This window comes from Eretmochelys imbricata, chromosome 6 (assembly GCF_965152235.1).
Source record: "Eretmochelys imbricata isolate rEreImb1 chromosome 6, rEreImb1.hap1, whole genome shotgun sequence".
NCBI lineage: Eukaryota > Metazoa > Chordata > Testudines > Cheloniidae > Eretmochelys > Eretmochelys imbricata.
Window position 1 is genome coordinate 66,127,674 of NC_135577.1, and position 10,090 is coordinate 66,137,763.

The following is a 10,090-nucleotide window of genomic DNA, read 5'->3' on the forward strand; positions in this document are numbered from 1 at the left end:
ACTGTATCCTCGCTCCTCCCCCCCAGCCTCCTGCATGCCACGAAACAGCGTTGGGAGGGAGAGGGAGGCGCTGATCGGCGGGTGGGAGGCACTGTGGGGAGGTGGTGGCACTGATGGGGGGGCTGCCGGTGGGTGCTCAGCAGCCCCCATTTTTTTCCTGTGGGTGCTTCAGCCCCAGAGCACCCACAGAGTCGGTGCCTATAGACAATAACATAGTGGCTTTTGGCACTCCCACTATAACAATAGCTCCAGCATCTCTGCTGTGAGGAGTGTAATTTTATAGATGAGTAAAACAGAAGCAAAGAGGTTATGTTTCCCAAGTTCACATAGTCACTAGCAGAGCTGAGACTAGAACTCAGGCAGAATATGCTAACCGTTAGACATCACTGCCACTGGAAAAGATTCCTACATGCCAAGTTGGAAAGAAAAGTGCTTCTTCAAGAATGGCACATTCTTCCAAGCATTTAAGACTTATTGTAAAGGTTGTTGTGTAGGGCAGCACCAGTTTGATATCAAGGGAGAGGAAGGAAGGTCTGTATAAACCACAGTCTCATTTGGTCTCCTCCAGAACAGCCTGTACCTGAAAGGCCTCATTGGAGACCTATTCCACAGAGAGCCAGGGTGATGAAATGTTTGATACCGTAAACAAACACTGCCAGCCATAGACAGACAAGTCTATTTAGGAATAACAACTTTTTAAAAACAATTCTTCCCTGACCGACATAGGAAGAAAGTTTTAAAAAGATGTATTATTAACAGCTTCAAGATTGACATTATAAAGTAATCATATCCACAGTCATCTCTAATCTCTTATACTATGGAGAAAGGAGATAGTTCTCAATGAAGCAAAGTGAGTATAAGAATACGTGCTGCTAACTATTTGTAAGGGACACTCCCTTGAGAAATATAGTTAGAAAAGTGACTGTCAGAATGGCCCCTTCTCACTCACCATAGCTATTTCCTGCACTTCCCAGTCAAATCTGCTCACGTTGCTGAGACAAACGAGTGTCCATTATGTTAGCCCCACAGAACCAACTCCACTATGTCTCGTGCATCAGCAAAACCAGCAGCAACTAAATTATGTTTGCAGAATCTTTATTGCTAATGTCACAAGAAGGAGCCCAGCTGGATTTTCAGAACACAGGTTGAGTTTGTGGAACTGCCAGTTTAAAAAAAGTCATCAATGGAGCAAGTTTGGCTATAGATTATCTCAAATATTCCGAGTAAGTGTGTCATTTTTACAGAAACACTTCTATTACTATAACTGGAGAGATCAAGGAGTGAAAGAATCGGGGAGACTAAACCCCCACTCCCCTTCCACTCCAAGAGCTGGTCCCTCCAGAACAGGATAGGGCATGTTGGATGGGCAGCATGTGGGAAGCTACTCCCAGTGCTGTATCTGTTCAGTGGATAAATAGAGGACTCCAGTCTCCAGGGCTGTGAAGCCAGCACTAAATTCACACAACCATTTTTATAAGAAGCTTTAAAAAATAAAGAAAAAAAAGGCACATTTATTTCTCAAAGCTCAAAGGCATTTCTGGATCCAGTTTTGTCCTTTCCTATTTGTCCAACATTGATTTTCTTGCTGTGTTTCTAATGGAGCTTGAAATGAATTTACTACTCAAATAGTCAGTGAGTAGGTGCTTTGAAATACACTATGTTCTTCTCTACTGACAGCAACTGTCTGTGAGGAACACATGATTAGGAGTTTCTGCTTAGAGCCATGAGGCTCTACCAGAATATGGTGTTTAAATCAAAACTAACATACACAGGTGGTCAATGTTCCTGCCAGGTTTTTTCTGCATGTAGAATCAATGACAGCCAGAGCGGACATTTAAAACCTATGAATGCAGTCTCCGAAGGAAAGGGGGAGACCCAGAGCTCCCTTTCTCACTCCCCCAAGGACAGAAGCAGTAGCAGTGGCTGGGGAAGTGGTAGCCTTCGGACTCCTCCCCCCAAGATTGGCAGACAACAGCGGAATGGTTCAGGAAGGGTGAGCCCTGGAGTTCCCTCATAGAGTCATGCTGATGGACGTTTTTTGATCAATAAGGTTTCAGTGAAATTGAAAACTCTCAATTGTTCACAGGAAAAATGTTGGTTTTGACTTAGTTTTCCAAATTTTTGGTGGGGAAGATTCACAACAAAATGTTTGATTAAAAATCAACATTTTAAAATATTGGCATTTTTTCATTAAGAGATTTATGGGGATTTTTTTTTGTCCTGAGGAAGTTTTAAACTGTTCAGTTTTTCATCCTGTTTCAGGAGGAACCCAAATGTTGAAATACTGGAATTTCCCATGGGATGGAAATTCTGTTTGCTGAACAGTGCTCGTTCCTTTCCCTTACCCACACTACAGGGGACACCAGGGACAACACAGGAAGGTGGAGCTCTGGAGCCTCTTTCATCCTCCTGTGCTGGCTGGGGAAAAGAAGAGCGCTGAAGCTTCTTCCACTAGAGAGAGTGAGCTCAACACAGCCAGGGAGGGGAGAGGGAGCTCTAGAGCCCCATCTCGAGTTGAACAGGAGGTGGGGCCATCTCTTCCAGCTGAGCAGCCAGTCTTCATTGTCCATGCCTGATGCCTGCCAGCAGGGCACACAACAATGCAAGCCTCCAGTTTAGGGCAAGTGGTGTTGATGGCTAGAGTCAGAGACTGTTCCTGGTTCTATTCCCAGCTGTCTACTGATTCACCCTGATCCTGGCATGTCCTGTATCATCTCTGTGCCTCATTTTGCCCATTGGTTAAGATGGGTATTAAACATTCCCATGCCTGGTAGGAGTTTATATTTATTAATATGAAGCTTAATTGGCTAACGGGCCCAATCATACAATCCTTATTTATTCAGTAAGCAATCAGTGGGACTTTTGGCACGATGAAAGGCTGCAGGATCAGCTCCACTGTTTGGGCTTTCAGATCTTCAGTTGAAAGGTGCCACCACAGGGATCAGTTCAAAGATTTCCGTGCCGTTAGCTTTACTGCCTGACTTCTAATCCACTGGATAAGAGGCAGTTAAAGGTCACTGTCAAACATCATATTTATAAAATAGAGTTCTTTCTTGTATGTTTGATAACCTTGGATTATTGAAACTGTAAAACAATTCAATCTAGTTTATTTTTTTTACTTTTATGAGGCGGGGTAATCATTTTTTGTCCTTTTTGTGCTTGGAGACTGTGTTCCTTTCTGTTTATAGTCAGCCTCGCTTCATGTTTCTCAGCCACTGGCATAAAAGCTATTGGACTTGGGGTTCCAACTCTGTAGGGGGAGGGGTTTAAACCCCTGCTCCCCTTGCAAAAACAAACAACCTATCCTCACTGAAATTCCAAAAATAAAACTTTTGTATTCAGTTTGAGAAGCTGGATTTGGTGTTTAAACTATTTGACTGCATACCTTTTGGAGCCATACCTCTAGCTCAACCTTTATCTTCCTCCCACTGACTGTGGGGAGGTGAAGGAATAAAAGTCTAACAGCCCCTGTTCATTTCTCTCTCCCTGTTCTCATGTCCTGCAGCATGTCTGCTCCAGGCTGAGCTGGTGAATTATGAGCGAGTCAAGGAGTATTGCCTCAAAGTGCTTAAGAAGGAAGGAGAGAACTTCAAGGCTCTCTATCGATCAGGCGTAGCATTCTACCACCTCGGTGACTTCAACAAGGCACTGGACTACTTGAAAGAAGCAAGGTCTCGACAGCCAACAGGTACTGGTAGCCACAAGATTTTCACACTGACAGCCTTTACTCTTCCTTTCATGGAACCAAATCCATCTCTGGTTTAACTGCATTAATTTCACCAGGAATGAATATGTCCTACTGTGTCTAGTTCTATTTCCTTTCAAGAATTCATTAGTAGCACAGCAGCTTTGCAGGGACATTGTCTGAAGGTATTAGCTTTTCAGAAGAGCCTGGAAGATGGTGGTATTGCAGGGATGCTACCATTGTAAAGGAGATTTCCAACCTCTTTTTACTGAAGAAGAAGAAGAAGAAGGGAACTGTGTGGAGATGTGTGTATCTCCACACTGCCTTCCCTGCCTCAGTCCCAGGGATTCCTGTATCTCTGAAAATGACCATCAGGAGAACACACCTGCATCTTCTCCAAAGGAAAATTAGGAGACCATTTGGAGTTGCTTACATCCATACCTTCCATCATCTCAGTGGAGGCAGGTCTCTCTCTGTGCCCCACTAGACAGGCACCTTCCTCTCCCCCAATCACCAGTCCATGTTCTTTAACTTTTACCATGGAATCAATTAGGTCCCTGTTCCGGAACCCACCACCTATTTGCCCAGTAACAACAACCTTTCATTTTCTGCCAGCACGATGGTTGCATATTTAAACCGGCCTGTAAGATTTCTTGGCCCTTGTAGAAACAGACTCCAAATCAGTGGGCAGTAGTGTAACTATTGTGTTTACATTTTCCAAACAAAAGTAATGGGCTCTTGAGCACATGCCCAGGACTGTTGGCTTTAGTAACACAGGGCAGCTTTGTCCTTCGGGCTCTATTATTCATGACTTCCTGGTGCCAGCTTTGACTGCCCTTTGACATATATATTTGAAGAGTTTATGTCATGTCTCCACGTAGGCATAGAGATTAAACCCACTGAAGTGTATTTTTTTAAAAGCAGTTCTGTGAAAATAAGGGAAAAGTTATAAGGATCCAAGGAAAACGTAATGGAAATAGATGCCATACACAAACATAAGCCCAGAGTGATTTCTCCAGTACGAGGGTGGAAAGGGAGTTGGTCTGGGCCCTGAGTCCTGGCAGAATGCTGCAGCTAGTGCTCCCTGAGCAGAAGGTGGAGCAGGGAGGCTGGCTCACACAGCTGCCGGTGCTTGATGCCCCAAAGGAGTTGTGTCCAGCTGGAGTCAGGACATGGAGGAAAAGGCAAGCATGAGTGTACACTTAAAAAATAAAATAATAATAATAATAATAGGTGTAGTGAGTGCTGGAATCTTTCATGAGGCATTCTGTTTCCATCTGCCATGTATGGACAGAATGCCTCAAGCCTTTGGTCAGTACAGCTGTGCACGCTCCCCTTGCTCGGTTAATGTGCTTAAAGGCACAGTTTACCCCATCTAATCTATAGTTTTCACCTCCTGCTTTCAGTTCCAGCCAGAGCCAGGAAATGCAAAGACTCATCCAAAAAAAAAAAAAAAAAAAAGAGAGGGGGTGGGGGTCAAATAAAAAGCTATCCTGCTCTTTTTAAGGTTCAAAGTAGTTTCAAATTTCAGTCAAAGTTTCCAGTCTGTCCTTATATTATCTGAATCGGTTTTCCCCTAGTTTTACTGCATGCTTTTCTGCTGTTTATTCCCTGCAATATTACATGGTCTGGTTGCGCTCATCTCTTTATAAGATAAATACCTAAGTATTCAACAGCAATGGCCTCAAGCACCACAGCAGGCTACAATGATACTTAGGGGGTGGCCCAAACTGCCTTTAATTCAGGGGAAGGACAGCTCTGGACCTGCACTCTGCAGCCTGGATCCCTCTCTAGTATTATTTACAATTGCTATGACATTTCAGGTCATTTTTCTGTTTTATTTATGGCTGTTTATTGAAAGTTGGGGGATGTAGTAGGGGAAAGGGAAGTAATTCAGAGTGTACGTAGAAAGGAAGGAGGATAGGGTTGTTAAAGCACAGTAATGGGAGTCAGATGACTTCAGTGCTAATCCTGGCTCTGCCACAGTCTCACTGTATGATCTTGGATAAGTCACTTAACGTCTGTTGTCCGAGTTTCCCCCCCTGTGAAATGGAGATAAGCACTCTTCCTTACCTCTGAAGGGTCAGTTCATTAGTGGTTGTAAAGCACTTTGAGTATTAGTATGATCTTGTTTTGTGCAATATCTCTCTCTAATAAGGGGTGAGTTAGAGATCAATCACTGGAAAACTACTCTGTCTGACAGAAGGAATTTTTAAATGGCAAGCAGGAATTCACTCACACAGGGCTTCCCTGTTCTAAAGGCTTGTCAGTACAGCAAATCCCTTAAGGCTATTTATTCCCCATCAAAGTTAGCAGAGCTGGGATTGGCCTTTTCTCTACCCTCCCCCCTCAATCACAAACAGAGCTGAAAGGAATAAAATAGAATTGTGTAACTCCCCTCATTAGAGGAGACAATTTGGAAAGGGGAGTCAATTTTTACATAATTAAAGTAATCTGCAGCTTTCCATAAACTCTGTGATCAGAAGCTGATAAAAGCACATAGCAGAGTTGAAAGTGGTTTGAACTTTGAAGCAACCAAATATCGGTTTTACTTACGAGCCTCTTTGTTTTCAGAGAAGCCTTGGCCTCACCATATATGTTGTTCCACCTTTTCCTATCCATCGCTCTTTCTAGTCACAGCATATAGAAATTGGGAGTAAAGAAGGAACTTGAGTTGACCTTCTGGTCACACAGAATGCCAACAATTAGGCTACATGGACCCAGCCCCTTCTATTTATTTCATAGCAGGGAAATACAAAGATTGGGAATAAAACCCAGTTTTCCAACAGAGTAGAGTAGCACTCTAGCCACAGAGTCTGCCTTCTGTGTACTTCTATCTGTGTGATCTAGGAGGACTGGGAATCAAAACAGGTCACAGTCATGATACCACAGACCATTAACCACTAGGCTCTATCTAGTCACTAATCCAAAACCACAAGGAAAGCAATAGACTTTCCGTTAGAGGGTATCTTTATATACTAGCATGAGCACAGTCCTGAGAATCAAGAAGTCTGGGTTCTATATCCAGCTCTGCTAATAACTTGCTGTAAGACTTTGGCCAAGGCACTTGAGTTCTCTGCGTCTAAGGTTTTGCCACCTGTAAAGTGATCATTCCCACCCTCACGAGGCTTAATTCATTAGTGTTTATACAATGCACTGAAGTGTTCCAAAACGAGGAGGTAAAATGTGCAGAGAATTATTAGTTAGTAACAAAGGAAAGGCAGAGAGAGAGAGAGAGGGTTCTGTTTGCTCTGTAACCAACTGCTGTGTATATTTTTCTCTGACAAAAGTGTGAGCTTGAGAGACGATGTCATGACTTGCCTGGGAGAGTTCTAGGTAACCTTCAGTAAGAATGTCTCCTGCCACATACCTTGCTACATCCTGTTCTGCCCCTGGCTCCTGAGGTATAGGAGAAAGCATTTGAGAAATTTTCCATGTGGGTGAATTTGTGCCATGAGTCACTGGCTCCCTTACCCATCAAGCTGGAGGGAGATGTGGCCTCTCATTGCCCAATCATGCACTGAACACTGCCTCTTCCCCTCAGTCAGGCATTCAGCTGGTCCCTACGAGCCTGGGCAGGTGTGGTTTCCTAGCATGCTTATTCAATTATCACTTATCACCTTCACTGGGCAGACATTCAAGGTGCAAGATGTGTGCAATAGGGAGGCTCAAACAGGTTGTAAACCATCAGCTCCTGGAGTAGCATAGGATATGGATATTTGAATGAGGGTGCAGGGGACAAAGAGGGTTTTGAGCTGGTATTGTCCTCCCCAGTCTATTTGGGGTCACATACGTTGCACACTGCTTTTGTTTTTTAGAAAGATGAGTCAAATCTGCAACATTCAGATCCAGACCCTCATCGGAATTTCCCAGTGTCTAGGGCTTTTAGGTTCCAGGGTTTTAGTTCAGGACCTAAAGAGAGTGTGAAATATTCTGAATTAGCAGCCCAGGACATGGAAGTGCTTTATCCACAGAACAGATGTAATGCAGACAGCTTCCTCATGCTGCCCTCTGAATGTACCTTAGACCTGACCTGCATAGGGTGAGGAAATAGTTTAGTCTCCATGACCACTTGATCAAAGCTGCCAGACCTTGCAGCTGAAGATGACTTTTGAAAGGGGGAACGCATCCTACCTGGGAGAGCTTGAGAACCTCCCAGTGGTGCTCAGGTGCTGCCTCATACTCAATAGGAGCTCCTTGGGGTATCTGGATGTGTCTTGCTTATCTCAACAGGCCTGGCTGGGGCATATCACCATTTTCCCCTCCCCATTTTTACAGGAAACCTGCCATCCACAATTTCCTCAGTGCACACAACAAACCCACCCACCAGTGTTGGACATGTTACCTGTTCCTCTTTTCTCCCTTTGCACGTTCCACCCCCAGCTGGTATAGTAGAGCAGGTCTGGGCAGGTCATGAGGAGCTGAGGGGAGAGGAAGTTGCACACTGAATCTTGGGTCTGGCACACAGTAGCCTAATTGACTGATTTCACAGGCCCTCGAATTTACTTAAACTGGCCTTGGTTGGCCTTATAAGGGAGACTGGCAGCAAGGAGCCATTTCTGAATGACAATATCAATGAAAATTGTCTCTTTTTGCATTCTTATTTCTCAGCCAACTTTGTCCTTGGTTGCTGTGTAGGTGAAAACATCCTCCCTCTCCTTCCACTAAGCCAGAGGAACATTTAGGGGGCGTAGCTGGGACCCAGGCCAGCCTCCACGGGGGGCAAGCAGGAAGCGCTACTCAGCTCCGCTCCTGGCCCCAGCACCTGCTGCTGGCCCTGGCTGCTGACTCTGTGCCCAGAGCTGCGCGCTGGTCGCCCTGGCTGCCAGCTCCATGCCTGCTGGCCTCGGTTCCTGGCCGATGCTCCGCTCCTGGCCCCATCCCTGCCCCTAGCTGTTGCCCCAGCCTCAGCCCACTTACCCCTGCTCCTGGCTCTGGGAGGTGCGGACAGGGCTAACGGGGGGCTGGGGCACAAGGTAAAAAGTTTGAGGACCACTGTACTAAGCAAAGGCTATCTGGCTACAGGGCTGTAGGGCATCACTGAGGCAAGTACTTCAAGGGGATTCAAGGAAGGATTAGATACATATGAACCGGAATAGTGTGTGCATTGAAGCCATCTAGAGATAAGTAATCGCACAGGATAGCAGTCCTCATGCTTCCGAGCAAGCAGATCCTCTCACAGCTGGGGTCAGGGATTAGAAACCACACACATTATACATGCTGTAGCAGTGCACAATTATCCAGGAAATAGGCTTTCAATTTCTCACCTATACCGCACTGTAGCCTCACACAGCACTCTGCAAATGGAGAACAGGACACATTCCTTGCCCCCAAGAACTTACTGTCCAAAACAGACACGGCAGCAGAAAGAACAATAGTGCAAGTGTGGGGACTATTTCAGGGGAGAAGCTAGGAAGGATTTCCAGAAGTGGGTTTGAAGGAGAAGAGAGAGGTAACTTGGTCAGCCAAAAGAGGGATACTTTCTAGGCGTAGTGGCAGCCTGGCAGAAAGTGGACAACCAGGAGCTGGAGATAAATTGAACATGGGAGTTGAAAGAAGTAAGAGAAGAGATGTAGGTGGGGCAAGAATGTATAGAGCTGTGTAAATGAAGATGAGGAACCTGAATATGATGGATTGGGAGACAGGAAGCCCATAGAAAGAACTCTATCAGAAAGCAATAGGAGATGATGACTTTAGGGTATTGGATAGAATGGACTGGGAGAAGGCAGGTGGGAGAGGAGAAGGTTACAATAGTCAGAGCAAGAGTTCATCGAGGTCTGGACAAAGATTTTAAGAGCGGGGATAGTGAGCAAAGAGCATATTTCTGTTCCATACAGGTGACAGGGTACTGGACCAGAGGGCCTTTCTTGGGGGCGCAGTTCCTACTGGCCTGGTAACTTCAGGTGCAGTATTTATAAAAAGGAGTCATGACGAACAGCAACAGAAGCGTATGTAGCTTTTTGTAAGTTTCTCACTGGAAGTTGTAATCACAGTGGGTGCATGTGTCCTCTTTTCCTGCAGATACCAATGTCATACGCTATATCCAGCTGACGGAGATGAAGCTTAGCAGATGTTCCCAGAGGGAGAAAGAAGCCTTGTAAAAAGGAACCTGCTTCAGTGACCAGGGGGATATTTCCTTCCCAGATGCTCATTTGGGTAGATCTTTCCATTTGCTTCACCCTGTTCCCATCGCTCCATCCTCCCTCCGGCGCTCTTAATTTAATCCCAGTTTTAGAAGAGACTCGGACTCTGGGTTTGGCTGCTTGGCAGCACAGTGATCATAACCCAGTCCCCTCAGTGGGAGAGCACAGTGGCTGCAGCCTGCCTGATTCCGGGACAGTGGCAAAAGGTTGGAGGAAGTGATGAGAGGCACATCTTTAGCCTTGGGCTGACTGCTTGCTGCAA

The 10,090-nt window shown here is 45.3% G+C and overlaps 1 protein-coding gene across 1 annotated transcript in view; it reads left to right on the plus strand.

The window, feature by feature from the left end:
- Positions 1-9,786, plus strand: part of TTC9 (tetratricopeptide repeat domain 9) — a 33,293-nt gene extending 23,507 nt beyond the window's left edge. Inside the window, exons 2-3 of the mRNA XM_077820253.1 lie at positions 3,506-3,688; positions 9,707-9,786. Coding sequence (XP_077676379.1) covers positions 3,506-3,688; positions 9,707-9,786 — 263 coding nt within the window. The remainder of the gene's footprint in view (positions 1-3,505; positions 3,689-9,706) is intronic.
- The last annotated feature ends 304 nt before the right edge of the window (positions 9,787-10,090 follow it).